The sequence below is a fragment of the Amphibalanus amphitrite genome, unplaced genomic scaffold (assembly GCF_019059575.1).
Source record: "Amphibalanus amphitrite isolate SeventyFive unplaced genomic scaffold, NRLGWU_Aamphi_draft 000502F_arrow, whole genome shotgun sequence".
Classification (NCBI taxonomy): Eukaryota; Metazoa; Arthropoda; class Thecostraca; order Balanomorpha; family Balanidae; genus Amphibalanus; species Amphibalanus amphitrite.
In genome coordinates, this window is record NW_024881996.1 from 347,770 (window position 1) to 375,558 (window position 27,789).

At 46.6% G+C, this 27,789-nt stretch overlaps 5 protein-coding genes and 1 long non-coding RNA gene across 13 annotated transcripts in view; 4 read left to right on the forward strand and 2 right to left on the reverse strand.

Moving 5' to 3' along the window:
* Window positions 1-988: 988 nt before the first annotated feature.
* On the forward strand, window positions 989-3,095 carry LOC122392795 (zinc metalloproteinase nas-4-like). Its single transcript, XM_043388064.1, has 2 exons — window positions 989-2,115; window positions 2,492-3,095. The coding sequence occupies exons 1-2, from the start codon at window positions 1,137-1,139 to the stop codon at window positions 2,740-2,742; spliced, it is 1,230 nt and encodes a 409-aa protein (XP_043243999.1). The 5' UTR covers window positions 989-1,136; the 3' UTR covers window positions 2,743-3,095.
* Window positions 3,096-3,139: 44 nt separating this feature from the next.
* LOC122392796 lies at window positions 3,140-4,143 on the reverse strand. The gene is made up of 2 exons (XR_006258591.1): window positions 3,924-4,143; window positions 3,140-3,790 (listed from the first exon to the last, which is right to left on the reverse strand). It is a non-coding gene; the product is annotated as an uncharacterized LOC122392796 (long non-coding RNA).
* Window positions 4,144-5,238: 1,095 nt separating this feature from the next.
* LOC122392823 (arylsulfatase B-like) lies at window positions 5,239-12,791 on the forward strand. Of its 3 annotated transcripts, none has more exons than XM_043388126.1 (11): window positions 5,239-5,258; window positions 6,098-6,214; window positions 6,617-6,776; window positions 7,290-7,422; window positions 7,726-7,819; window positions 10,070-10,322; window positions 10,605-10,762; window positions 10,959-11,094; window positions 11,294-11,448; window positions 11,699-11,869; window positions 12,067-12,791. In XM_043388126.1, the coding sequence occupies exons 2-11, from the start codon at window positions 6,140-6,142 to the stop codon at window positions 12,328-12,330; spliced, it is 1,599 nt and encodes a 532-aa protein (XP_043244061.1). In that variant the 5' UTR covers window positions 5,239-5,258; window positions 6,098-6,139; the 3' UTR covers window positions 12,331-12,791. The 3 variants fall into 3 exon arrangements, with proteins under 3 accessions (XP_043244061.1, XP_043244058.1, XP_043244060.1); XM_043388123.1 differs by lacking the exon at window positions 5,239-5,258 and adding an exon at window positions 5,299-5,422; XM_043388125.1 differs by lacking the exons at window positions 5,239-5,258; window positions 7,726-7,819 and adding exons at window positions 5,307-5,422; window positions 8,728-8,818.
* A 1,296-nt stretch (window positions 12,792-14,087) lies between these two features.
* On the reverse strand, window positions 14,088-21,311 carry LOC122392813 (arfaptin-2-like). 3 transcript variants are annotated; one of them, XM_043388107.1, is made up of 7 exons: window positions 21,290-21,311; window positions 18,627-18,825; window positions 17,921-18,085; window positions 17,286-17,395; window positions 16,568-16,779; window positions 16,126-16,303; window positions 14,088-15,736 (listed from the first exon to the last, which is right to left on the reverse strand). In XM_043388107.1, the coding sequence occupies exons 2-7, from the start codon at window positions 18,802-18,804 to the stop codon at window positions 15,581-15,583; spliced, it is 999 nt and encodes a 332-aa protein (XP_043244042.1). In that variant the 5' UTR covers window positions 18,805-18,825; window positions 21,290-21,311; the 3' UTR covers window positions 14,088-15,580. The 3 variants fall into 3 exon arrangements, with proteins under 3 accessions (XP_043244042.1, XP_043244040.1, XP_043244039.1); XM_043388105.1 differs by lacking the exon at window positions 21,290-21,311 and adding an exon at window positions 21,208-21,278; XM_043388104.1 differs by lacking the exon at window positions 21,290-21,311 and adding an exon at window positions 20,969-21,051.
* A 248-nt stretch (window positions 21,312-21,559) lies between these two features.
* On the forward strand, window positions 21,560-26,151 carry LOC122392815 (protein rogdi-like). 2 transcript variants are annotated; one of them, XM_043388109.1, is made up of 2 exons: window positions 21,560-21,628; window positions 22,623-26,151. In XM_043388109.1, exon 2 carries the CDS (start codon window positions 22,726-22,728, stop codon window positions 23,596-23,598), a length of 873 nt encoding a protein of 290 aa, XP_043244044.1. In that variant the 5' UTR covers window positions 21,560-21,628; window positions 22,623-22,725; the 3' UTR covers window positions 23,599-26,151. The 2 variants fall into 2 exon arrangements, with proteins under 2 accessions (XP_043244044.1, XP_043244043.1); XM_043388108.1 differs by having other exon boundaries at window positions 21,567-21,687; window positions 22,623-23,738.
* A 1,355-nt stretch (window positions 26,152-27,506) lies between these two features.
* LOC122392828 (anoctamin-1-like) overlaps window positions 27,507-27,789 on the forward strand; it is a 40,129-nt gene continuing 39,846 nt past the window's right edge. For 2 of the 3 annotated variants that reach the window (XM_043388134.1, XM_043388140.1), the window contains exon 1: window positions 27,510-27,582. The gene's annotated coding sequence lies outside the window, so the exon portion shown is untranslated. Of the gene's footprint in view, window positions 27,583-27,789 lie in introns of all 3 variants that reach the window. The other variant, XM_043388135.1, reaches the window with a different exon arrangement.

Consider the following 27,789-nt stretch of genomic DNA (forward strand, 5'->3'; position numbering starts at 1 on the left):
ATTAAGAGCTTTGTGTGCCGTCACTTACGACGTTAGGACGAAAACCATTTTAGGTCATCAGTGTTTTCGTAAATAGCTCCCAGTTAAGATAAGTTAATACATAGCACGACCTCCTCGGTCAAATTACCTGACCTGACCGGAGTTTACCTGAGCTTAACTTGACTTTTAACAATATTTGGACACGAATAAACATTATAAATCGATGAAAACAAGTTTAGCACATTGTGATCATTTTCGATCGTATAAATGTCCCGTTATTCCACAATGATCACCAGTTGACCTCAGACTGCATGGCATACCACTCGCGGGTTCCATGACGACCGATAGGAATGGACTATCTAGTAGAATCTCAATGTAAGATGTTGATGGAGCATTGATAGATCTTGCAAGGTTCCTAAGTTTAACCCAACATTTCACCTTCATGATAATGTGAAATAGTTAAATGTAGTTTACTCTTGCAAAGCACAGTCCTTACCGAGTAATTACAGCTTTATCTTTGCCTGTCTGACATGAACGGCATAACTAGAATTTTTATATGCAAAGTTATGCACACATGCAAACCTTAATGCGTTCAACTAAATCGAACTACGCTTGCAGAGTTTTAAACCACAGGTAAATGAAAGTCAATCATAGCAGGCCAGGTGTTAATGATGGATCAATGTTGAAACTGCTCGCAGGGCCGTTTTTGCGGCCTGTTTACGGTCTGGGTGCATATTTAGCGCCGGTGCCGGTGTGGGCCGCGCCGCCGATGGGGGCTCTCGGCGAGTGCGTCGGCCATTGATCTCCTCCCAGTTCGTTGACCGGCCTGACCGCGATCCGTAGCGCGACTTTCCGCACTTTGCGCGTTTTCCACCCACATGATGTGCTGACCCCCATGCCGGCCTGGGGCTGGTATAAATGCGCAATGGCATCGACATAGGGCAGCAATTCATAGGCAGGCAGACAGACAGGCAGTTCAGAGTCCAGTACGCCTGCCGTCTGCCATGTCACCGCTGCAGCTGAGCACACTCTGTGCCTGTCTGGCGGCATCCACCGGTTTCAGTCTGAACCCGCTGAATCCGCTGGTAAAGCGACTGCTGTCTCCTTACTCAGCACCAGTGCCACCCAACTGGTTGCCCGAGCAGAAGCGCGCTGCCATGGGAGCCATGGATGACGATGTCTTCGGCATGCCTCTGTCTCCCGAGGACTTCGCCAACGCCGCCAGCATTGCCGACGACGCGCCCAAGACCGGGCCTGGCATGGAGGATCCCATTGAAATGGCCGGGCTGTTCGAGGGTGACATCGCCCACATGGACAAGGACATGATGATGGCCGTGATGGACAGCGAGCTGGCCTACGACGGGGAGGACAACATGGTCTTCCGCAACGCCATCCGCGAGGACAGCAGCCTCTGGCCGAACGCCGAGATTCCCTATCTCATCTCGTCCAGCTACTCCAAACACGAGAGGGCCGTCATCGCCAAGGCGGTGATGGCGTTCGAGGACAACACGTGCATCCGCGTCGTGCCGCGCACCACGCAGAAGAACTACATCCACGTGCGGAAGGGCTCCGGCTGCAGCAGCGCCGTCGGTGTCATCGGCGGCGCCCAGGAGCTCTCGCTCGCCGACGGCTGCGTCTACCCTGGAGTCGTAATGCACGAGTTCATGCACGCAGCCGGCTTCTGGCACGAGCAGAGTCGCGGCGACCGGGACGACCACATCGTCATCCACTGGAGCAACATCATCTCCGGCATGGACTACAACTTCCACAAGTACCCGTGGAGCCGCATCCAGCACCTAGACGAGCCGTATGACGTGACCTCCATCATGCACTACGGGCCGTATGCGTTCGCCGCCAACCGCAAGAAGCCTACCATCACACCAATCAAGGCCACCAACCAGATGGGACAGCGTAACGGCTTCTCCGCCATCGATATCCGCAAGCTGAACAAGCTCTACAAGTGTCAGGGTGGCGGGGGAGGCGGCGGCGTTACGGTTAGCACGACTGAGGCGCCCAAGCCGGCCTCCTGTGAGGACAACAACAAGTGGTGCAGCGCCTGGAGCGACCGCGGCGAGTGCACCAAAAACCCCGTCTGGATGAAGGTCAACTGCGCCAAGTCGTGCGGCACCTGCAAATGTAAGTAGCCCCGCCAGCCCGGCAATATTGCACTCGTTTATGCTTACCCTACCTAAGTATGCCATTACTGTTGACTGTCAACCAGTCTTAACATAACATTGAATGGGAACACATTTTTTAAATTAGTTTTGACTATGCTGAGTTTTCTAGCATCTGCGAACTAAATGCTCTTGTGCTAATCCTGCGCAAAAAATAAGCATTTGAATGTTTAACGCACTAGAAATGGAATATATCGTTATTTGCATGCAATGTGCTAGCATGTTATAGGAGACAAAATTAGATTATCTTAGTGTACACAATAAACGTAAACTTAAGCCTCAGCACATTCATCAGTAATATTTACTTCTGTCGGACTCACCGAGCTATGTATTCTCAGCCTGTTCGGATCACAACGCCTACTGCTCGTCCTGGGCCCGCAACGGCGAGTGTGCCAAGAACTGGAGCTACATGAGCGTCTACTGTCGCGACTCGTGTGGCCTGTGTCTCGACAGCAGCGGGGCCACACCCAGCACCTGCACCGACAACAACAAATACTGTACCGCCTGGGCCAAGGACGGTGAATGCACCAAAAATCCCGCCTACATGCTGAAGGACTGCAAAAAGGCCTGCGATGCCTGCGATGCCTAAGCGGCGAAGCTGCTACACATGAAATGAACACTGGCGTGAATTTTAACGGAATGGATCTTGACTGACGACGACGGTAGAGCAGAGGGAAGTCGCCATAGATTGTTGTTGTTAGAAGTGTTCTACTGTTGTCTGTTGCACGTTTGAGTGTCTGAAATACGCTGGACATGGATGCACGTTTTACTGTCTGTCTGGGAATAAGTATTCAGGGACATGCAGCGCGTGTGATCGGTGTGTGTAAATAGGCTTGTTATTGTACGATAGTATGGTATATTTGGCACGGTAAACGGTACTTGTTTTTTACTTTTTTACTGGGATGTTTTCTTGGAGTTGAATAAATCAAGTTCATGGTTGTGGTAGACATTTATGTATATTGTATAGCAACTATGAAAGGCAGAAAACCAGTATATTTGCTCGTTTATTGACGGAGAAACATGAGAATGGGACTTTAACGGACAATTTACACTCTGGACCTAATTCGCTTCAGCTGCAGTATCAGCAGCCTCAAAATATAAGAACGCTGAGATCTATCCCAGGCACCCAAGATTCAGTTCCGAATGGATCATCAGAGCCCATTATGGTGGCAGATGTCTTGCTGACAACTTGGTCCACAACATTGTGAATCGGACAAATAACGTTCGACTTGATTTTGTTTGCAATCGAATTTTGCTGGTCGTTTCTGTTCGAGCACAGTCCTAGTGCCAAACAAGTTGTTCTTCTTGATTGACTTGGATTGCAGAGCCTGCTTCCAGATAGATATACAGTCAAAAAGATAAAGCTGATCACGGAAATGGTAAAAAGCTTGTAAAACACAGGTTTGTAGGACATCAGTCGATAGTTCGCTAATATTTTCTTTAACGGCGAAATGTCGATAGAAAGCTGAGGCATCTTAAATTTGCGTGAAGGTGTTGGAGCTACGGGTTTCAATGTAGGAGGATCAACCTTAGATGCCTCTAGTTTCATCACCGGTTCCACATCCTTTGAAGGCACAGCTGGGGTGCCCTCGGCTTCGTGTAGAGCCATTTGTGCGACTGTGGTGACATGATCCCCGCTGAAAAGGAAAGGTATATAAATGACAAGCTACTGAAGACGCTTGTGTGCCCCCCCCCCCTTTATCATTTTACATTTATACAGAAAAATGCCCCGTTTAATTAAGCGTTGTTTTCAACCATCATCAACCTTACCTGCTTTTCTCCTTTTCGCTTTCGCATGCGTGGACAAATTTATCTCGGAAGTTTTTGTCTGTGGTTAGTAAGCCAATTACTTGATCATAAAGTTTTACTTTGAGTTTATCTCTGGACTGTAATTTTTCCATTATGTTATCAGTTAAGTGGCTAATTGCAAAAATCTTAAGTTTTTAAAATTATCCTATCGCAAAGATCACAAAGTATAATTTCGATGACCGTTTAAATTTGAAATCTCGAGAACTGCATGTGATGACGAAATCATTATACCTCCTCCACTTAAAATTTTTCCAGGAATCTGTATTCTGAGCCAAATTATATTTGTGCCGAATTTTGTATCTGTGCCAAATCTATATATTTGTAGAAGGATGGAAATGATGGAATGTGTGCCCGTATATATTGTACCTACGTGATGGACTGGCAGGGGCTTTGAAATGAAATTTAATTTGTATTACCTATTTATTTTTAGTTAGTCTTAATTTGAATACTATAAAATTCTTAAAGGGACCCTCCCACCTTAACATTAGATTTGAGTTGAGATAGCCAAAATGGGGTCCCTGGCTCACAATTACCGGTTTCGGCACTCACAACATCGAGAAATGCCTTAAATCGGAAATATTGAATTTCAAAATTGCAGCATTTTGATTCAGAGGGGCTAATGCTTAGGAATACCCCTCTGAATGTGTGACGTCAGCGCAAATATCTAACGATTTTTAAATGTTTGACTAAAACGTTTTGTAGCACGCGGTGGTATATGCTATTTGCGCGCAACATCTGCCGCAAACGCCGCACTTCTAAAATAAAGTCGCTAGAAACAGCGGAGATCCCAAAAAAGTAAACAAAAGTAAAAGTCCAATATCTTGAAAACCGGTGAATATTTTTCGGTGAAATTTGGTAGATATTCGTTTTCGCTCTTTCTGAACCGAGCGACATCACTTTCATGCCAATTCATAAACTTTTTTGAAGGTGGGAGGGTCCCTTTAAGGTTTTAAGAGCCGGGAGACGTAAGCCATTTGTACCGGGTAGGTATTAGTATTTATTGTGAAAAAGTCTGTTTATTTTTACAAACTATTAAAACTACAAGAGAAATATAATTGCACAGCACCGATAAAATACATTTTCTTCGCCCCGGTAATTAGCTATTCGATGTGGGAGAGCGAAGAAACGTTGGTGTTTTGTATGTAAACAAGCAAATGCGACTTTTTATAACGATAAACATATTCATCTCGTTAAGTTTCCTTGTAAACCCGCTGTTTTTTAGTAGTTGAGCTGACGGCACCGACGGAACACATCGTGGGACGATTCAGTACAAAGCTGTACAACATAAACACTTTGGTAAGTCTGTTTATAAGATTCGGGCCAGCTGCGTGGGGCGCTCTGGCTGTGGCTTGGTCACACTGCTAGCGAGACTGAATACATTCACACGCTGTGAAACATCTCTGTGCTGTGGCTGGGAGTCTGACAACTGTGTGGCCTGGAAATATCCCGTGATGCTACAGGTAACTTATATGTATATCAAAGGTGTCTTGGCCTATTTGCGAAATATGGTGATATAAGGTACTACCTTTATCGCAATCGATGCACGATTTTGTGCGAAATATTGATAAAAATGTTCTGTCAGTGTTGCTCTTTGTAGCTCGTTACTTTTCTGTATCGCTTGAGTTGGGCAGGTAGCTAATGTTGGATAGTTGAGCGCTCCGGAAATAGATTTATTATTTTGGTGCAAAGGAATGCCGATGATACTCTTCCCATTTTAGAGAAGTAAAAGACATAAGCATGCACTTCCATTTTCTCAATTGTTATATATCATTTAACTTATAATTAACTGAATTGGTCCACTGGTCATAGTCCTAGGTGTGTGCTTAAAATCATACGGCCTGTGCGCATTGATAACCTTGTACAACCAACAAAGTTCAAAATATATCGGAATTAAGGCGTTTCATTGGTAGCGATCGCGAAAAAAAAAAAATAGAGGTAGAGATACTTAGCGTGACAAGACGAGCATTTTCAACTGACTTTATTCATGTGTCTCAACAATACAGTGTTTGCCAGTGTTTTGCTTTGTGTTTAGCCTCGTTGTCAGCAGGCACTTCGATGTTTACCGTCAAATTTATGCTGGCACTGCGACGTTTGATGTCACCTGTCCCAACGCTATGTTTGGCGCCGTCTTTTAGCCGCTATGGACGGTTCTGGGGATCATCTGTCTCCGTGGTGGAATGGCGCTCGGTGACAGAGGGCCCAGTGGTACCGAACAGCCGCCAAACATAATTATCATTGTCGCCGATGACCTGGTGGGTGTGCTACTTCAGTTACGAACTATGTCTACTCGTCAGAGCGATCGCATATAGCCAGGCCCTGTGGCCAGGCCTTTGTTTAGAGGGCAATTGCGCCCTTGTACTCAAGAACCAACAATATTTCACGATTGTGTTGTTATTGGGTGGTCATAAATAGAGCCGAAGCAGCATTCCGCTGTCGTATAAGTTGATAATGAACAAATTTGGCTCTGTGAAGTTAGCCGGCCTCAGCTGTAAAACGCAAGTCATTTTATTCATGAATAAACTCTGTTTTAGGCATATACTCAGCCTTCAAATCTCATGATTGCTTAGTGTGGGTATAGGTAGCTGCGCTACTGGCATGCCAATCCACTATGCCTTCTGACACCCACCGATGTCGGTTGCGCCGACCGGCTGCAGGGCTGGAACGACGTCGGATTTCACGGCTCCAACCAGATCCCGACGCCCAACATCGACGCGCTGGCGTTCAGTGGGGTGATGCTGAACCGGTACTACGTGCAGCCCATCTGTACACCGTCCCGGTCGGCGCTGATGACCGGCAAATACCCCATACACACCGGTCAGTGCAGTCACAAAATACCTAAATAGTAGTCTTACACACAGAAAAATATTAACACCGTTAGCGGTGTAATTGCACAGTACATATCTGAGCACTTGAGGAAAGTTAATTTAGTCCCTTCCCCGCTTAAATTACTCGCGCTTCCAAATGAACACCAGGAAGAAGGTAATAGAACTCTGTTAGGAGGGTTGGGTGTTTTGCTACATGTAGTAAAACACCCAACCCTCCTAACAGTGTTCTATTACCTTCTTCCTGGTGTTCATTTGGAAGCGCGAGTAATTTAAGCGGGGAAGGGACTAAATTAACTTTCCTCAAGTGCTCAGATATGTACTGTGCAATTACACCGCTAACGGTGTCAATATTTTTCTGTGTGTACCGTATGTAATATCGCCGTGCGTGATCAGATGATAATAACTAGCGTGATATCGGTAAGTGGATGATTCAAACCAGCCACCTGAAAGTACTTAATTTCTTCCTCCACAAGCCGTCTCTGTCACACGTTTCTTCCACCAGGTATGCAGCAGAACGTGATTCTGGCCGCTCAGCCATACGGCCTGGGCCTCGAGGAGACACTGATGCCGGAGAGACTGAACGCCCTGGGATACGTGTCCCACGCCGTCGGCAAATGGCATCTCGGCAGCTACAAGTGAGCAGCCTAATGATCCACACTTCTCGTTCTCAAATAATGTCTAAGGCAATTTATGCATTCTTCTTTCGTTAAGGAGGTAGCTTGAGGCTTGTGCTTGTGTAGTTAAAATGCTCATTTGCATTTGTGGCGCTTTACCCACTACCGTTCCATTGCGAGTGCGAAGTTCAACTGACCTATTCCATGGAATCAAGCGATCTAAAGCGCTGGTTGCGAAGCATGAAAGTGCTAAATACTCGTATGGCTTTGATCGTTCGTTTGTGATCGCCGTTTCTTTTTAACCAATCTAGTGCATATTTTTAGGAAAGCATACACTCCGACCCAGCGCGGATTCATGTCCCACATCGGATACTGGAGCGGAAAGAAAGACTATTATGATCATACCAATCAAGAACATGTAAGTTTAACAGATGCGGTGCGATGCTTAAGCCTGTCCATTTCCATAAAAACAATAATATAAAACGTATATGTCGCGTGCCGCTGGCAAATAGGAGTGCACATTAAAGCGTGTTATGTCTAATTTTACTGTTTCGACCAGAAATCAAACACAAACAGCAAACAAATTGAGCACTGAGCAGATGGAGCATTTAGTGCACATTTGCCCGAGCCTTTCCATCAAAGAAAGTATATAAACCGGTAGCTATACGAGTAAGACATCTGAATAACCATCGTACACCACAGGTGTGTTGCCGTGGTTTTACACACTTTAAATGCGTAGACTCATATATCTTTATACAGGTTAATGACTGCAGAGGTTTGCAGTCTTTTTTATGCAGGCCGGATGAATCATCAAAGAAGCGTAGGATGGACTGCTTTCACAATTCACCATATACGACAATCACATGCAACATTTGGAAAATAAGCATGAGATTCTAATATCTAAATCGCTTACGCTTATTCATTATAGACGAAGTATATATTTTCTTTGTCATATGATAAAATGATAGGTCTTGAGACTCTGTTCAAGCGCGGGCAAAAGCGAGTGTCAATTTTTGCCGGACCTCGGGTAGTCGCCGTCCGCTGGGCAGATTCGTCCCGTGGGCCATAAGAAGACGGTCTCTATTTCAGAACGTTAATAAGGCTACTGTTTTTTTTTCATCTACCATGTCTGAAATGGTCAACTAGCTTTAGTGGAGCGACAGCACACGCTACGACGGAAAAATTTAATTTACTTAGCGCCGCCAATTCCCGACCTTCCTTTAACATTCAAATACTTAAGTTAATCCAGCTACCTGCAAATTTAAAGTCATATTAATGTTAGCCATCCACTTGAAATCATAGCCAGTCGTGCAAATTTCCTTACAGAAAAGCCTACACGCCTACATACCGTGGCTTCCAGAGTCATTTTGGCTACTGGACGGGCCGAAAGGACTATTTTGACCACGTTTGTGTGAGGGTGAGTATAATTCAGCCGTGTGTTTACAAACTATTTGTCTCTTCGTCTCTGCCTTTTCTGAAATGTATTTGCTGCGCGCGACCAACGTTGGTGAGCGGCAAAGCTTTTCTCTGTCCGCGGGCGCAAACTGTATAGCGACACCTACCGCTTGGCTGAGCAACCATAACCGTTCATTGGAGCTAATCTTTACATTTTGCCTCTCTTCCTTCGCAATGATTTGATGCTAGGGGCAGTCTTTCAGTCGACGATCCTGCAAAACGCGTTGACTACTGGCATACAGTTATTATTCATTGACCGTTCACTTGGCAACAGTGTGTACTTTATGACACTTGCCATGATTGATGAGAAATAATCATTCATGAGCACGCACACTGCATTCGTGCTGACATATCTATGTACCCTACCTACGATTTATGTTGATGCATTGGCGGTGCTATGAAGGCCATGGAAAATTTGAGATTCGGTATTATTTGATAACGTAGATTGCTGGTGGTATGCCCACACGGAATGGCAATGTGTGGATATACGAGTACATACAGTGCTTGTAGGCATTTTACCCATATTAGGCGAGTAAGCGTAAACCAGCATTCCTAATTGCCGAGGGATAACTTTTGTTGCTGTGAATGCTTAAAGCAACTTAATTAAAGCTGCGATAAAGCTGAGTTTCTTGTGATAGAAAGGAGTGGTGACTGGTGAGTAGATATTCCGCCATCTTCAGCTTAGTGCCTGGCAAAAATTAGCTCAAGCCACAAAAAGAAGAAAAAACTAGAAGTCCGGCCTTTTAAGTACAGTGCTCTATCCTCTGAACCAGTCTTATGAAAAAACTTCCGCTGCTGCACTATAGAATAAAACGTGAAACGAGAATATTTTCACATTAAATTGGTCTGGAAAGATACACCGTAGTTCACGGATCAAAAGATTGCATTAAACATGCATCTGACAATAAACGTCATTTGTCTTCCCTTGATCTATTCTCATCTAAATTTTTTTTTTGTTTTTTTTTTTTGACAGGCAAGGCTGATTTCAGAGGAAAGCAACGAGTGTTCATTTCATGATAAGATGTTTTTTCTCATTTTTAATAAAATAACTATAAACACTGTGATTCTAGAACTATACTTCTTTTGATTCGATATTCCAGTAAATAATAGTCAAAAGGTAGCACAATATTAAAGAAAAAAAAATGATAACGCATGTCGTGAACTGAGGCCCCGCCGATTTCCTAACCTCAGCCACCACCCCCGCCCGCACCAGCACACGTACTGGGGCTACGACCTGCGGCGCAACATGAGCATCGCCCGCGACGAGTTCGGTCACTACTCGACCGACCTGTTCACCGAGGAGGCCATCGATAGAATCGTCACCCACAATCAGTCCAAGCCGCTGTTCCTCTACCTGGCTCACCTGGCTGTTCACTCGGCCAACGAGTACGAGCCACTGCAGGCTCCGGCCAACGTCATCGATCGGTTTGATCACATCAAAGATGGAAACCGGAGACGATTTGCAGGTGCGAGATAACCGAGTTAGACGTTTAGTCAACTTTCGGCACAGACAAGTTATTGAAACGTCGATTGTAATTCAGATGCTTGTTATTCTTAAATTAGGGTTTGTCGTGGTAAATACATATCACGGTATTCGTAGTCTTGAAACTATGTTAGTCTTTTTAAACTCATGAATTACTTGTGGTTTCTATGATATTTGATGCATGCATGATTCCTTTTCTTATTTCGGTAGCTTGTCCTATCAGCGTCAATATATCCAGCTTGACGTGCTGCACCACGGCCCGCAGGGATGCTGGCAAAGCTGGACGAGTCCGTGGGTCGGGTGACGGCGGCGCTTCAGGAGACGGGTCTCATTCAGAACAGCATCATCGTCTTCACCACCGACAACGGCGGTCCGGCCGCCTCCTTCGACTTCAACGCTGCCTCCAACTGGCCATTGCGTGGGGTAAGCACACACAGAGAGGCAGAGAGCGTAGTTCTGTTCGTTCGGGGTGTTTTGTCACTCCTGTTTACCTACTCTCGTTTTTAGCTACATGAGCTGTTTTATCGATTGGTTCCCATCACATTATTAGCTTTATCACAAATTCATAGCTTAGTCGGCATTGATCTGTTTCTGAGCCTGATACCGTCTCGGTTTGCAGCTCAAGCACCTGTTGTGGGAGGGCGGTGTGAGGGGAGCGGGTTTCGTATGGAGTCCCCTGCTGAAGAAGCGCTCCTACGTGTACGAAGGTCTCGTGCACATCACGGACCTACTGCCCACACTAGTGTCCGCCGCCGGTAAGAACCTTCGCTGGAGGACAGAGTGACATTGGGAAGCCTCGCTAAACGTTACAGGATTGAAGGAAAAGCAAGATGGCATAACACATGAGCTGCAATTTAAACTAACGGGGTGTGTGTTTGTTCTGTTCTAGTGGCATGTTGAATAGATAAATAAGATGTTGTAGATCTGAATCACGTGTTCCTCTTTTTCTAATAGGTGGCGATCCCAAAACGCTGGGCAAGATTGATGGCATGGACATGTGGTCAGCGATATCTAAAAACATGACATCTCCAAGGAAACGGATCCTTCTCAATATAGATCCCAGCGTTAACTATCGCGCTCTCATCGAGGGGAACCTGAAGTTCATAGAGGTATGTTGACCCCAACTTCGGGCTAGTGAGTTGCAACAAAGCATCATTCTGCTTATGAGGTGTATGAAAGCATAGATGCTCAGAATTCCATCAATCTGGTTGGTTACATAAAACGGTGATAAATGGGGAATTATATGTAATTCAGTAATTCTCTATCATACTCGTAGCATGCCAGGAGCAATGGATATGAACGCTAGGTATGTCACATTTCACTCATAACACCCCGTTGCCTGACCCCATCCATCCTTAGGGCACGTTTCAGGCCGAAAACTGGAGCGGCTGGTTCGGGCCGTCCGGAAGAAACGTTTCCCGGTATGATCTCTACAATCTAATGAAACGATCCCATGCTGGACGTGTTGTGCGGCTGAACAAGATGCAGATCAGCGAGGACAAATGGAAGCAGCTTAGAGCACAACAAGACGTAAGTGGAGGGATGGCACGGCACGGGTGCGACATTCGATTGCTATGATGGCTGGGCATCGAAAACCATGGCAACGAAATTTAATATTTATTGCTGATATTGTTTTTGTTGAATGTTTGCCTTTTCGTTGTTCTGTTTATTTTTCTATCGTCTTACTTTTTTGTGTAATATTCAGACCCCACACCCTTCTGCCTCAGATCCAATGCCAGCAGAGCCCGTCGCCGCGGCGCACGTGCTCCAAGGCGCCGTGTCTGTTCGACCTGTCAGTGGACCCCTGCGAGTACCTGGACCTGTCGCAGACGATGCCGGCCGCCACCGAGCGGCTGAAGAAAGCAGTGGACGACTACCAGAGCGGCATGGTGCCGCCGCGAAACAAGCCCGTCGATCCGCGCGCCAACCCGAAGAACTGGGACTACGCCTGGGTCAACTGGGGGGATATGGTGCACCCGCCCCTGCCCTAACGTGACGTCGACCTGGATGGAACAGTTTTTGAAAGTATGACTAAAAATACTTATTTGAGCCTGAGGTACGTATGTGTCTTAGAAGGCTTGCGAGGCGTTCGAAAGAATGTACCCGGACGGCGCAAACCCTAGTGTCGATGTCAAGTACTCATGCGTGCCCCGGTTACTCGCGGCAGTTCGAAGCCGTTATGGCCGGACAGTGTCTTCCATTACCGAACGAACGTTAGCATTACCGAACGAACGTTCGCCACTCACGCCAGCCATGAACTGCAGAGAAAGTAGGGCGATGCCGAAAGGCAGTGCGAAATGATAAATGATGCTATTTTGGCTATGTTTAGTCAGATATACGCCATTATGAGACATGCGTAGTGCGTGTCCAGGGTATATTGAATTAGGGTGCGTGTCTGTATTGGCCTGGTGCACTTGTGAATAGGTTAATCAATATAAACATGACATGCGTCTGTCATATTTTGTCACCGTTATGCCATACGTTTTTTATTCGTCAGCCATAGCATACAATGTGCCTGATATTACGATGATCATTTGCAGATACACGCGCAATGTGGGGAAGCGTAGCCACCAGCCACTGCCACCATGTCGTCGATGCATGGTTCCGTCATATTTCGCATGACAACCTATCAAGCGTGAAAGATACTGTGCCGCATTACGCACGGGTGCCTACTCCCGCTCTCCCATACCAAACGCCTGGAAGATGCTGTGCCGCATTACATTGGTGATTGGATGCTTACCCTCGCGGCCGATAGATATCTCCCTCATCAGATGCCTGAATGATGCTGTGCCGCATGACGCACGGGCGCTTACTCTTATTGCCGGTAGATGTCTCTCCTATCAGACGCCTAAATGATGCTGTGCCGCATGACGCATGGGCGCTTACTCTTTTCGCCGGTAGATGCCTCTCCTATCAGACGCCTGAATGATGCTGTGCCGCATGACGCATGGGCGCTTACTGTTATTGCCGGAAGATGTCTCACTAGTCAAGCGCCTGATTGATGCTGTGCCGCATAGGTGCTTTCTCTTATTGCCAGTAGATGTCTCTCTTGTCAAGCGCCTGATTGATGCTGTGCCGCATGACGCATTAGTGCTTACTCTTGCTGCCGGTAGATGTCTCTCCGCTTGGTCTCTCCTGTCAAGCGCCTGATTGATGCTGTGCCGCATGACCACAGGTGCTTACTCTCGTTGCCAGTAGATGTCTCCCCTGTCGAACGCCTGACAGGATGCTGTGCCGCAAGACGTGTAATTGCTTCCTCTCGTTACCAATAGATGTCTCTACTGTCAAACGCCTAACAGGATGCTGTACCGCCTGACGCGCAAGCGGTCGATGAAAAACTACTTATAAGTAGAACTGTTGGGTGCGCACAGTGTTGTGGCGCATTCGGCATAGCGAAAGAGTAACGCGGCCGATGAAATCACACGCCTTTGACGTCAACGAACCATCAGTGACGCTAGGAGTAGATACTCTGTACTCTCACTTCAAACGTAGCATATGCATGTGTAGATCCGACATCGACCCATCGCTTTTGAATTATCGTAGCCCAGCGAGCTGCTATGACGTCACTGCTGCTGCAAATGACAGGAAATGGATAGCAAGATACGGTGCGAAAAATGAGATGCGAGGCCGTGAAGAGAGGACGGGAAGGGGTGGAGTAATGCAGTATTCACCGAAAGCAGAGTTCGTGGTTAGCGTAAAATGTGATTAAAAAAGTTGAAAACACCAGACCAACGTCTGGCCTGCTGAATGAACTTAGTAGTCCCACTGTATTTATCAATCGGCGAATATATGAACGCCTTCCCAGAACACATACTGGCGAATACAGCGGCAACTCAAACATCTGATCCCGGAATCACACGGCGAAATTAAAGCAAATCGAGCGAAACCATTCGATGGGTTGACTAGCACGGATTTCCTTTGATCAGAACACTGCAAACGTTTCCCAGCACGCAAACGGCCATCAAGTCCGTTCCCAAACATCACACAGAAGCCCAATGCACATAATTCTGCTTCTCGCATTTCCCATAAAAGCGCTGCCAATTACTCAAGTGCATCACTTCCGCGACGAGAAACAAGACCCAAACTCAACCCCAAACGAGTCGGACCGACACACCAAAGACCCTTTCGGGAAGAGAATGCCCGACGGTCCGATTTTTGGGTCTATCACAGACGCAAACACTTCTGATACTGAAGCAGCTGCGTCAGCTGACTAGCTCGACACGGCACGCAGTTTACCATGGCAACCGGGGCACCCCGGCTATCAGAGCGCCTTACGGTGGGGGCCATCGCTCGGCGGGTGCTCGCGTACGGTGGGTGACAGAAAACGGCGAACATGTCAGTCAGTCACGGTGCATTACCGGATAACCACTCAACAACACGGTGTTGCAAGTCGATTCTCAAATCTAGTGTCGACTGTTATGGAATGATCTTCACACACGTTTCAGCTAGCGTGCAGCATATTCAAATCATTATCAAGGCTCAAGCGATAAAGTTGCCAGCGTGAGGCAGTCTAGGTGTCAAGCATGCATATTGTCGAGGTGCTGAAGGAGCACGCTAGCTGCCGGAGATAGACACACATTTGGTGGGATGACATCTGCACGAATGCCCAAAGAAGATCAAAGAACCCCACGGATCAAATCATATAAGCGCGATGGCAAACACCAAACTAAAACTAATCATATAACTGACTGTGATTTAAATAATTAAAACATATTTCCCTTCTTGTTCATCGTAAACATTAAAAACAAAATTCTATGCAGCACTCCAGGATTCAAACTAGTCTTGAAAAGCTCATTGGGACAATTGTATCCAGCGCCGCCTGCGGCAACCGCCAAAAGCCTCACTTCTTGAGACAGCCACCAGAGCTGAAACAAACAATGGGCTACCACGCCCTGGCAGCTACGTCGCCACGTCCTGGGCACGTACTCGCCACGTCCGGGCACATCTCCTCCCTACGTCTCCGGGCGCAGACATTCCCGACATCTTCCTTCAGAGTTCAGTCCGGAATCCTCCAGCGTCTCAATGCCGTGCGATTGCGCAGCCCCGCGAAGCTGCAGCCTTGGACACTGACCGTTTCGCGCTCGGCTGGCTTGGCACTATTTCGTGCACGTCTTTCGGGCTCACCGCCGCTAGGGAAAGCGGTCTGTCTATTACGATCGGCGCAGCCTGTGATCGACTCCGTAACTGTGACACCGATCACACTCTGTCTTCAGATTCGACAGGCTAGGCAGATCCGCGCCCTTATGCCGAGTCCTTCTCTAGGAATGACGGGTCGGCGGCGGACGGCGTCTTCACGTGGAACTGCTTCAGGGTGCCCTCCAGAGCGCGCTGGTTGCCCGTGAAGTAGTTGGACACGGCGTTGTGGTAGAGCACCAGCTGCTTGTGCATCACTTTCACCTATAGGGAACAAGTTAGGTTACTGAATAAATAGGTCACATTGGGCTGATGACGAATTGGCACGAGAAAGAGAGGCGATACAGCAATACAAAGGCCAGAAAGAACGAAGGCAAGAGACAAAGAGAGTGAGAAAAGAGCGGGATATGTAGGAAAAGAAAGGACAGAGAGATGCAAGCTGCCTGCATAGCAGCAGCCGTGGCAGTCATACCGGATGTCGCAGCATTCATGACAAATAAAAGCACACAACCAGCTAAAAAACTGTCGATCCTCTCGCACGATGGAGCACCACACTTGTTACTATTCCCACCGGCCGTTTAATCCTGACTAGTCGAAGCCAAATATCTTCGCTCCATTGGCACTTGACGTCTCCACCTCGCAATCTCACTCACCCTATTCTCGTTGAGGAAGCGCAGCTTGATGACCACATCGGCGCGCAGCTTCTCGTAGTGTGCCTTTTTGGCGTCGTGCAGGCGTCGTGCCTCCTCGACCTTGGCGGCGGCGCCGGCAGCCGCGTCGCCGCCCTGCTGCAGCCACTCCAGGTCGGCGCGGTACGCGTCATACTCGATCCTGGCGTGGAGTAGAAGACATGGTGTCGTGGTAGGCACGAGTGACGAACCCAATTGAATGCGTAAAATATGCCCGATCACAATAAAAATGTTATTTTTACTCTGACTTGTAGCTTCATACTCCGAAACGAAAACGCTATAACAAAGACATCTGTTCGCGTTATCTAAATTCTCCCAACTTCCACTGATGTACAACATTTTTATACTCCCTTCCCAGGTACCCGCTTCCGCTGAGCTAAGTGTTCCCGGCTCAGAGTCGTCTTACCTGGCCATCTCGTACTGTTTGATGGTGATGAGCGTATCGTCCATGGTCTTGTTGCACAGTGTGTTGATGGACGAGACGAAGAAGTTAAGGGCGTTCAGCAGGGTGCGGCCATTCTTATGCAGCGCCCGCTGGGTGGTGGCGTTGTAAACAAACTCGTCCTGCAGCTCGGGACTGTGCTGTCCCAGCTCTGTAAACTGCTCGCTCAGCTGCAGCTGCGGTGACATGACGTTATACATGGTCAGTGGACTGTGCGATATCCACGGTTAATTAGGTAAATTGTGGCGATAGTGACAGAATCTTGGGACACCCTACAGACTGATCACCAGATCCTGAATGTCAGCGGATTGCACATGAATGTCAGCAAACGCATCACTATGTACCTATTAGAAAGCTTATTTCTATTCATCCCCTTCCAATTCAGTACACTAATCGTCTCGCCAAATCTGTCTGAAGTGTCAGAATCCAATCACCGGCGCTATCGCGGGCCTCCAACCAGCCGATCGATTCCACCCACACCCCAGGTGGCAGGCCGTCCCTCGGCAGTCCATAATTCACCATCGCCCTCTCTCGTCCTGTAAACCGGTCGATAGCGGGCAGTTTCCACCCTAGGATCGACAAAAGTCACCCTACGCGCCCTTCGCCGTCAACAAAAATCCACACAGTAGCGGCGAAATTCATATGTTCAGCATGCTTTAAACAAATATCTTGAGGCACATACCTGTGTGTTTAGCATGTTACAGAAGTGAGAGGAGAGAGCCCGAGCCAGTTTCAGCACGTTCAGGTATTCCTTCTGTGTCTCCCTTAAGCGCTCTATCTGGGCGTCGAGCTCTGTTGACACACACGGGGAGGGACGTCGGCGTTAGTTCAAACAGGCAACGCCACACTAAGACAGGTGAAACGGGGAGGGGTAGGTCTGGCGGAGGCAGGTGTCAAATACCTCCACCCGGGCGCAAAGCTAGCGTCAGGTTTGCAACATTGACATCGACGAAACGTGGATAGTGGCCGCTGTAATTATAAGTGCGCGACTAACTACAATATATCAGCGGAATGGACTAGTGAATGGTTGAACTAATGTTAGACGCCCAGTAATTCCCACCTGACGGAGATGTGTGTTTGACTAGAATGTGTGACGCGGACGTTTGCCGAAGCTATCAGTCCCGGTTTCCAAACACTTTGTTGCCGCAATGTTTGACAACCGGTCCGTAACACCGATAAAGCAGCTAGAAGCTGTCATTCAAGTTAAAAGCTGCCGTATTACATACATAATAGGAGTTCAAAACACGATGTAATTTGTTTTGTTCCAAAAGCAGGAATACCGTAATTCAGTGTTCCAGTTCAAAGCAATAAACTTACCAACATCTACAGTCCTGGAGGATTTTCCCAGCTTCTCCGATATCAGCTGGCGAGAATACTTGTACGTTGAGATGCCCCATGCCTTGATGGACTCGATTTTGGCCTGTACCGTCGGGTTTACCTGCTGATGGCTTGGAGAATTGAGCGGAATGTTCGACGAGACCGCTGAAAATGAATAGGTTATTAGTTTGAAAAAGAATTATTATAACATTAACAACATTCATGAAATATGAACACAACTCCTTCCCGACACGAGAACAACACAAATGGTCATACTGGAGAAAAATTTACCAGCTCATACGTCTCTTCTCAATTTAGCATCACACCGATGAGTCCGGTATCAAATTAACCTTCGTGCCATAGCAATAAACTACCTGGGACATGGCTATACCGTAAACGTGTCATGCAAATATTTGATAGCGTGAAAAGTAATTCTTAGTGGAGTAAAAGCGCATCTTGGATGCAATGCTACACGACTAGCAAGTAGCATTAGTGCCAGCCGTCAACGTAAATGACCCCAGCCAAACTACATAAGTGATGCAAAGCCAGGCGACGAACAAACAGTTGAACTCCCCCCCCCGCGCAACACACGTGACTCCGGTTACCGATAGGTGACTCTCGTGTCAATCTGAGCAGGGACGATTAGGACATAGCTCGCAAGTAACTCCCGGCACGAACTCCCAACTGGCTTCAGGCAGTAACTCACGTGTGATTCCGGGCAGCGACGAGGGCGGAGTCGGCCGGGACCATCCGTCGGAACCCGGTTGGCCGGCGCCGCCACCTCCGTCCACTACTGGGGAGGCGTCTCCCAGCTCCACTTCCTCCGTGCCGTCGGCCCCCGCGGACGGCGCGGACATGGGCGGCAGGCCTCCGACGCTGGACATGGCGACTCACTGGTGCAGCGACTGAGGGCACACGACACCAGTGTCAGCGGGGGAGGGGGGAGGGGAAGGAGGGGAAGGAGGGGCAGTAACAGGAGCCGGGCGGATGTTATACGAGTGATCTCAGCTCCGGCGGGCTGCCACGCTGCAGACTTGGGAGGGGGATGGGGGGGGGGGATGATGGCATGCCTGCCATCTGGTTGATCTGGCCTAGTTGGCAAGTTACTGACTGGAGCTGGTCTACTATACAATATGTATATTTATTTTGGGATATCTAAAAATAACTTGTGATGTATGCATTGGCAGATCCAAAGGGAGACGGGCGCTGTATCCCTATCCAGGATAAAATATTGACTATGTTATTTCAATTTTTCACTTAGAAAAACTTAACTGCTTCATTAAAAGAAAGACTGTTTCATATTGCAAAACCTGTCCCATAGCTCAGTTGGTAGAGCATTAGTTGGTTCTATCTCCTCTATTTTATGAAGTGATGTTTTGGAACTCCTTTGCCTTTTTTATATTTTGTGATAAAGTGATTATGATGATAATGATTGGGGTATCGGTAGGGTGCCTGTGGACTGTGGTGGAAATTGGCACCATATAGGTACCACATCTTACACGGCTCAATGCACGTTTGGGTGTAACTTATAAATGTTTTGTGTAAAAGTTTTTTGTGTAAATGTTTTGTTTTGTTTAGGACTGGACGCGGCTGATTGAGAATAAGGAGCCAGTTGACGTCGCCTACCTCGATTTCCGAAAGGCGTTCGACTCCGTCCCCCACCAGCGCCTACTTCGGAAGCTGCACAGCCTTGGGGTTCGAGGGAATCTGCTGAAGTGGATCGAGGCCTTCCTCACCGGACGCAGTCAGCAAGTAGTCGTGAACGGTGCCAGGTCTGCTCCTGTTTCAGTAAGGAGCGGCATCCCTCAAGGTTCGGTCCTGGGCCCGACTCTCTTCGTTGTCTTCGTCAACGACCTCCCCGATTGTGTCAAATGCCATATCAAGCTCTTCGCGGACGACGCAAAACTGTATGCGAGTCCTTGGCTGGAAGGAACCCAGGGCCGCACCCAGATGCAATTGGACCTGGAAAGACTCGAACACTGGTCCACGACTTGGCTGCTGCCTTTTAATCAGAGGAAATGTAAGGTCCTGCATCTGGGGTCCGGCAATCCCAGACACGAGTACTCCCTGCTTGGAGCCCCTGTCGCACAAGTTGGGGAGGAGAAGGATCTGGGAGTCATCGTCGACGAGCAGCTGAAGTTTCGGAAGCAGGCTGCCACGGCCATCAAGAAGGCAAACCAGATCCTGGGGATCGTCAGGCGTTCCTTCGAGCTGCTGGACACTCAGACGTTACCCCTTCTCTTCAAGACGCTGGTGCGCCCCCACCTGGAGTATGGGAACATTGCCTGGGGACCCTTTAACAAGGAAGACCAGCTTCTTGTGGAGCGAGTACAGCGCCGAGCTACCCGGCTTGTCGCGGAGATCCGTCATCTTCCGTATCAGGAGCGCCTCAGCAAACTCAAGCTTCCATCCCTGCTCTACAGACGACGCAGAGGTGACGTCATCATGGTGTACATGCTGATGAACGACCACCTCAACCTGGCAAAGGACGACTTCTTCCAGCCGGCTCCTTCTACAAGCACCAGAGGTCACTCCATGAAGCTAGCGAAACCGACAGCGCTGACAAGAGCTCGGAGAAACCACTGGAGCGTCCGGGCGCTAAACGACTGGAACTCCCTGCCTCCCCACGTCGTGACGGCGACCTCTGCTAACGAGTTCAAGAACCGGCTTGATAGTCACTGGTCTGATCATATTTATGACATACCTACTTAAGCTAGAGCAATAACCGAGATTCAAAGAGCTCGATGAGAACGGGTCCAAAAGTCCCGCCAACAGTAAGGTAAGGTAAGGTAAGGCCTCCCAAAGTCCCGCCAACAGTAAGGTAAGGTAAGGTAAGGTAAGGTAAAAAGTATCATAAGTATTGATGTGTGATCTCACTTTTCTACCTTAGAAGGATGTGTTCTTTCTTTTCATGATATTTTTTTGGTGAATCTCTTCACTTTTAAGAGTGCAAAAGAGGGAGATGACCCATAACACCTCCCATGAAAACTTGAAAGTTGAAGATCAATAGCCTGCATGTCACAGTTTTTTACAAATGTAGCACATTACCTAGCTATACACCACCAACTTCCATGAAAATACATGAAAATGCACAATGAAATTCCATTTGAGATGGAGATGGTGCATTATATCTGCAATAACAGCAAAACAATTTCAATTAAAAAAAAAAGGTATTAGTAGAGCAGACGTCACACGAAGGTTTTCATTATATGCAGTTGAATGCATAAATCATAATACACCATATAGCAAACAATACACAAAATAAAATGTAAAATATCAAAACTCGCCTCCAATGCTCCAATCCCTCCAATCCAAGGCCCTCCAATCACAAATTGCAATTATTCACAATTGCCGCAAAAGTGTCCTTGCCTATCATTTGCAAGAAGTCGATAATAGCTACGAGAAGCCTAGTGGTCATATGCACAGTCATATGGATTCTGGTGTTTTGTTTCAAATACAGACACTGAATTTTCAAAAATAGATCGGATATAATCTTAAATTTATTTATTATTATGTGACTTTGCAAGTTCAAATCATATCTAGCCGACTTAACTTTTTCAGCTTTATTTTTTCGGTTTTATAATGCTCTTGAGCCCATAATTTGTTTGTTGTTGTCAAATGTGAAATGCGTGCGTGTGTCTTTTGTGTCGGTGGTGTGTTGTGTCTCTGTTCTTTTAATGCGTTGTTTTCGCTTTAATTTTGATAAAGGTACTACAAATATCAACGAATTCTACGGTTATTTTTTAATGGAAATGCCATAGTGATAGGTAGGTAGTTATCAATTATCATAGCAATAGATTCTGGCTGATTTAAATAAGTCTGAGGGGGATCAAAGCTTTATGAATTTCTAGTTTCTACGTTAAATAATTTGAGCGAGTCATCAAAATTGTAGGTGAAATTGTTTATTGTAGGTGATCACAAAGCAGTTAATGCCTTTTAATTTTAAATTTGTTGCTATAGCCTGCGAGTAACAATTTGAATTTGCGGTAAAGCCTAAAACAGACTCTTTCCGCAGTCATGAAGTCTCATGCGAGAGCTTATTCAAATACATTGAGATGGAAGAATGCTCACATCAATGGTATTAGTAAGCCTGGCGTCCCAACTCCCAGTAAGATGGCAGATTGGGACGATGGAGATATATAGACCAAAACAACCTAATTTGACCTGACCTAACCTTACCTATCAACCTACAAACCTGCAAACCTACAAACCTATAACCTACCCTACAAACCAGCAAACCTACAACCTACAATGGTAACTGGCATCTTCCTGGGAAGCCAGGCTTACTTATACCACATCAATTGCATGCACCTCCGGCATGCCATTGATACGGGAAGAAGTATAATGCATATGAATAGGCTCTCGCATGTGATTTCCTGAATGCAGAAAGTCTGTTTAAACGTGAAGATGAAGTCTGAGCAGATAAAAACAATCTAACCTGACCTAACCTTTCCTCAATTTCTCTGTATACCAAGGACTAATCAACTAACCTTCTACTTACCATAGGTACCAAATTTATTTGCTTTGAAGCTAAATACAATAACACTTGTACTTATTGTGTTTAATTGGATTCCTCTGCTTTGCTGGATTTTCTGTAATGTGTAGCGTTGAAGGGATAGACATTAGGCATTATGTGCAAATTATTGTGCGTATATTTACTCTCAATTTCTTCAATGTTACTCAATCTGGGATGTTTTTTCAGGTAGCTTGGATGAATGAAGTCACATAGCAGCAAGTTTTGAGCTGAAGATTATCAGACCCTTTCTTTTTACTGAGTATACCCAGTACCCACTCACAGATCTAGCATGGGTAGGGGCATTATGGAAACATCAGCTTGGCCAGACAGTGAGGCGTGCTGGTTTCTCTCACAAGAGGTATTTCGCTCACTAAAGCAGATCTCTGACACCATTGAGGAGTGTATAGAGCTGTTTCCATCACTGCTGCAGGACCCTCATGAAGCACAGGCTCGCCAGGAGCGGTTTGTGATGCAGCAGGCAGCCAACCAGAGCTCTAATGACACAGCCAAGTGTGTACTAGTGTTGCAGGGTAACCTCATAGTCCAGGCTGAACTGCAGATAAAAATTCAAAAGCACCCCAACACCATACACAAGACATCCATCAACCAGGACAAACCATGGGTGCTGACACAGATTCAGGATTCCGGCAACTTCCTGGCTGAGGCCCGGCGGAAGGTTCGCGAGGCGGCGCAGTTGCGCCAGCGGCTGGCCGCCGACGACGCCAAAACGGAGCCGGACGTCCAGCTGCTGCGCTTCATCGCCGCCCGCCTGGGCGTCATCATGGACGAGCTGATGATGGTGCTGAAGCGCGGCCGCGACTGCCTGCTCAGCCCGCGCAAAAAGACCATCGAGGACCACCTCAACAGCGAGAACATGAAGGCGCTGAACCCGGCGCTGCCCGGAGACACCGCCGTCAGCTTCTACGTACAGGGCCACCGGCTGATGCTGGCCGTCTACCACCTGGTCTCACAGCAGGGCAACATGCGCTTCGACTCGTTTCTCGCCGAGTGTACAGTCTCCAAGCTGAACAGCATTCTAATCTGTTACACACGAGCATTCCAAATGTGCCAACAGATCAAGAACAAGCTGTTTTGGGCGACCAAATGCAACGAAGTGAAGAATTTCCGTTATGCAGGGTTCGGGCAGAACAGCGTTTGGTAAGTTACCGTTCCAACTCGCACTGTGCAGTATGTTCATTGTTCATTATGCTTTCTCTTGTGTTGTCTGTAAAACTTAACGAGTACTTTGCGATCGATTCCTTTCCATGATTGACGATACCTCATCTAATGCGAGGAAGTCGTGCTGGTCGCAAATTGGCTCTACCCGAATCTTGGACCTTCCGAATTTTACTTAACGACGTGTCATTGAGTGACTGTCACCTGTGTAGGGTTTTCAGTCGCGATCAAACGATGAATGGTGAAAGGAATCGGCTAACGCTTTCTTTAGATGTAATGTTTTCGTTAAAATATTTTCCCATCCAAAGTCCGATAGGCCACATAAATTGATCAATTTTGACTCATGAACGAGCGACACCGGTTTAATGTTTCAGCATTCTAGTTGGACCTAACGACAAAAGATATAAATGTTATTGTTCTTCGTTGTCTCATTTTCAGTGAGGTGGCATAAGATGTTATAATTAATCGAGGTGTAGAACAAACTCATACGGAAGTAATTTGTCAGCCGGGCTAGTCGTAGTCATTAGTGGAGCGTGGCGACCACTGTCATCATTCACCTATCATTTTGTTACCTCTGGTTCCATCAAATAATCTGAAAAGCCATACCTATTCGGTGGTCGACTCAGCAATGACATTGTCATTGCCTCCCCTCTTTTCCTCATGTCAATAGTCATTACCCTCAAATTATTTCAATTTGGACCGCGACCGAATGAGCTTAGCCACCGTGATGTGGTTATGTAATGCGTGTACACTGTACATACCTATATTTTATCTGTGATCAGCGATACCATAAATCAATAGATTAAGCTTCGATTTGTTATCCAAGGAACACATTTATCGTAATTAGTGGGTCTTCAAAACGGTGACCTTATTCATAATTCAGGCATTGGTATTTGCAGTGAAAGCCTGATGTAGCGTACTCTTTTATTTTACATGGTAATGTCATGGCTCACGGCTTATAAGTAATACCAAATAGTATTTTTACAAATGTCATGCTTCCGGAGGAATACTGCTGCTTCATGTTTGTGATAGAATCATCGACAAGAAATTGTTATACCCTGACTGAACTCTGAAGGGTATTTTTAGCACACATAATAAGCGATATAACCGAGGATTTGTAAATTTTAAACCGTCTCATTGCTATGGTTTCGTGCAGAAATCGGATGAAAATCAGTTTTAGGTACGTAAAAAGAGGATTCGTACAATTCCCAATTTTCCAATTGTTCGTTCCTTGAGTCTGTTGGTCGGCAAAATATGGAAGGCCACGGATGGCATCATAAGTTAAAGCATGGATGTTTGGTATGTGGTTATGCGAAAATCGATTTCTTGCGGCTTGCGATCAGACTGGTGTTTGATTCATCTGTGATTGAATCGATTGGATTGAATCAAACAAAATTTGTTGAATCAAAAAGGTTTGATTCACCGTCAGGATTGTTTGATTCACAAGCCATGATTGAATCAAACGCATTGGGAATAAGGGTTGATTAAATAAAAAAATTAATGATTCATGAACTTAAAAAAAATTGAAGTGAACGAACATAGTTCATTATCAACAAATATTAACACTACTGCCATTACATGACAACAAAAAGAACACAACAAATACAATACTATCCCTGATATTTTGTATATTTTATTTTTTAATTGAATAAAAAAAGAATCATTCCAAAAAAAATTGGCTGAATCAAACGTGAATCATTCCTTTTATTTCTTTTTTTATTCTCTGAATCAAAAGGAATCGATTCACCAAATTTTTTGAAGTCGAATCAAACGGTGATTGAATCAAACAAAAATCAAATGAATCAATGATTGAATCGATCCAAAAAAGGTGAATCAAAAACCAGTCTGCTTGCGATGGAATCTATAATAGCTTCCGTTGCATCGCCATCATGCTAATGGTTGATCGTTTATTTTCCCATAGCATTTACAGGCTTGCTACATATATTATTTGTGGTGTTAAGTGTGTACAAATGTGCGATAAAGTTAGCCAGAATGCGTCTTGCATGTGTAACTGGCGCGTTCTGGGTTTCAATGATGGAGATTTAGCCATCTCTTTGTGGTGCGTGTTATAATAGGCGTCGTTGGCTAGCTAAACGGAAGTCAAAGTCTGACACCAGACATTAGTTAAATATGTGGTGCGGTGATTATCTGCTAGGCTCTTTATAATCGTTAAGTACTGCATGCCATAGGTATATAGCGTGAATATTATGGCGTTAGTGATAATGTAGTCTAGATATGTTATTGTGTTATTGTTGATCGTTGTAAATAGGTCATGTTACATATTATAGATATCTGGCGCATCATTCCCCGAAAGGCTCTACCAGTCATGGATATTGAATGTAAACGCGAACGATGGCCCTCCGAGGGAGACTAGGTGACTGCCACGTGCGTTAGCTGAATGTTGAAAAAGGATACGTTTGTGTCTCATTTTATTTGCCGTGAGTCCCACGTTCCTGTCACAGTTCTTCGGTGAATTGTAGTTTTTGCTTGTGTGTCCCTGTGGTTCATGGATCTGGCAATATACCAACTGTTTGTGATGGTTTGACCTCTTCTGGCCAGGAGAACAGAAAGGGTTCGACGGAACAAGACGCAGGATGACCAATTAACATACCTTACACGGCAGGTGATAAGAGCCAAACTTTTGAGCTCTTACTCTTGACTAAGCAACCTGGACGAACGGTCAGTCAGACCGAATGAGGACCGAGGTGACGTCACCAGGGGGAAGATGTGGCAGGATGTTACGTAGGTATACTTCAGGATAATACTCGAGACTTCATACGTATTGGTCTGGGCAGCTGCGGGCCACCATAGTGCGTCGCCGTGACCGACTTCGACCCGAGGGACAGCCCACCCCTGACCCCGCCCGGGTCATCTCATCGCACGTTAGCATGCTTAGCGGTGAGCGGGAGTTACATCTCGTGGCGTACAGTGAAATCCATCATGAAAAGAGCATGAGAGTGGATTTCAATATACATATTATATACCTATTACCTACGCCGCGGATATGATGGTGACCGTCCAGCCCGGAATAGGGATACCTATGGGGCGTTCTAATGTGGGGTGTGCCGTGTGAGAGCTCAGCGCACTGGGCTGGGGAAGAGTAGATATGAGACATTGGAGGAAGCAGAGGGTTTTGTATCAGCTATGCTCATTGCTGATCCTTATTCAGCTTCGAAATGTAGCCGTTCACCGTAACATCAATCATTTTTGCCTCGTGGGGCAATGCGCATTGCCAGAGGCGGTGGAGTGGAACACCTTCAATTAAGGGGGAGGGGGCACTGCCGACTTTTGGTTCCATGTTAGGGCAAGCAGGCACACAGCATATGCGGGGTGGATTTAGTTAGGTTAATTTGATTTAGGCCAGGTTAGGTTATGTTTTTTAGGACCATGCTCTTTTCCGCTCTTTGTTTGTTTGTTTGTTTGTTTTGTTGGGCTGGCCCTTTCGGTCTGACAAGACCATTTCAGAGCCGGAAGGATGATAGGAATTAGGGGGAGACATTGGTCTGGGCAGGCACCCTAGAGAGTCGCCGGGGCTGAGCCCGTCCAAATGGACAGGCCGACCAGCCCCCAAGCACTCTCTGCACCCGGCTACGGGGTGCGCTCCCTCGGGAGCAGCTGTGCCGCTCCAAGGGAGCAGCCCGCATGAGATAAAGTTGCCTGTCCAGCCCGGAGGGGGTTGCGGCGTGGAGGAGAAGGATTTCAGTATCCTGAGGATAGAAGCACGGAACGGTGTTTTCCGCTCTTTTCATGCAGGATTTTTATATACGTTAGACGCCGACGCTCGTGGTTTTTCTAAAAAAAACACTACGTTGTGGTAGTTTTTCAAACGCACAGTAGCAACTACAAAGCTGCCATATTCCGCCCCTCCTCAAGTAAACAACAATCCTTGACGCACAAAACGTGGCGCGCGGGGGCGGTACGCGCGCGTCCGCCGGGTGGGTGCTGGAAGAAATCCAGGGTATTTATTTGGGTGAGTCAATCCATTTGTTGCGAATGGGCATTTCACATGCAGACGCTTATAAATATTCGCTGGTACCATGCGATAATGATCATTTTGTTCACACTTCTGATCAAAGCATAGGGAACGAAGCCCCGCCCTGACTGACCCTGATCGAAACCCTCCTCACCCGCAATTCAAAGCAAGTTTTTTGCATGTTTCGAAAAGTTGTGTGGATGA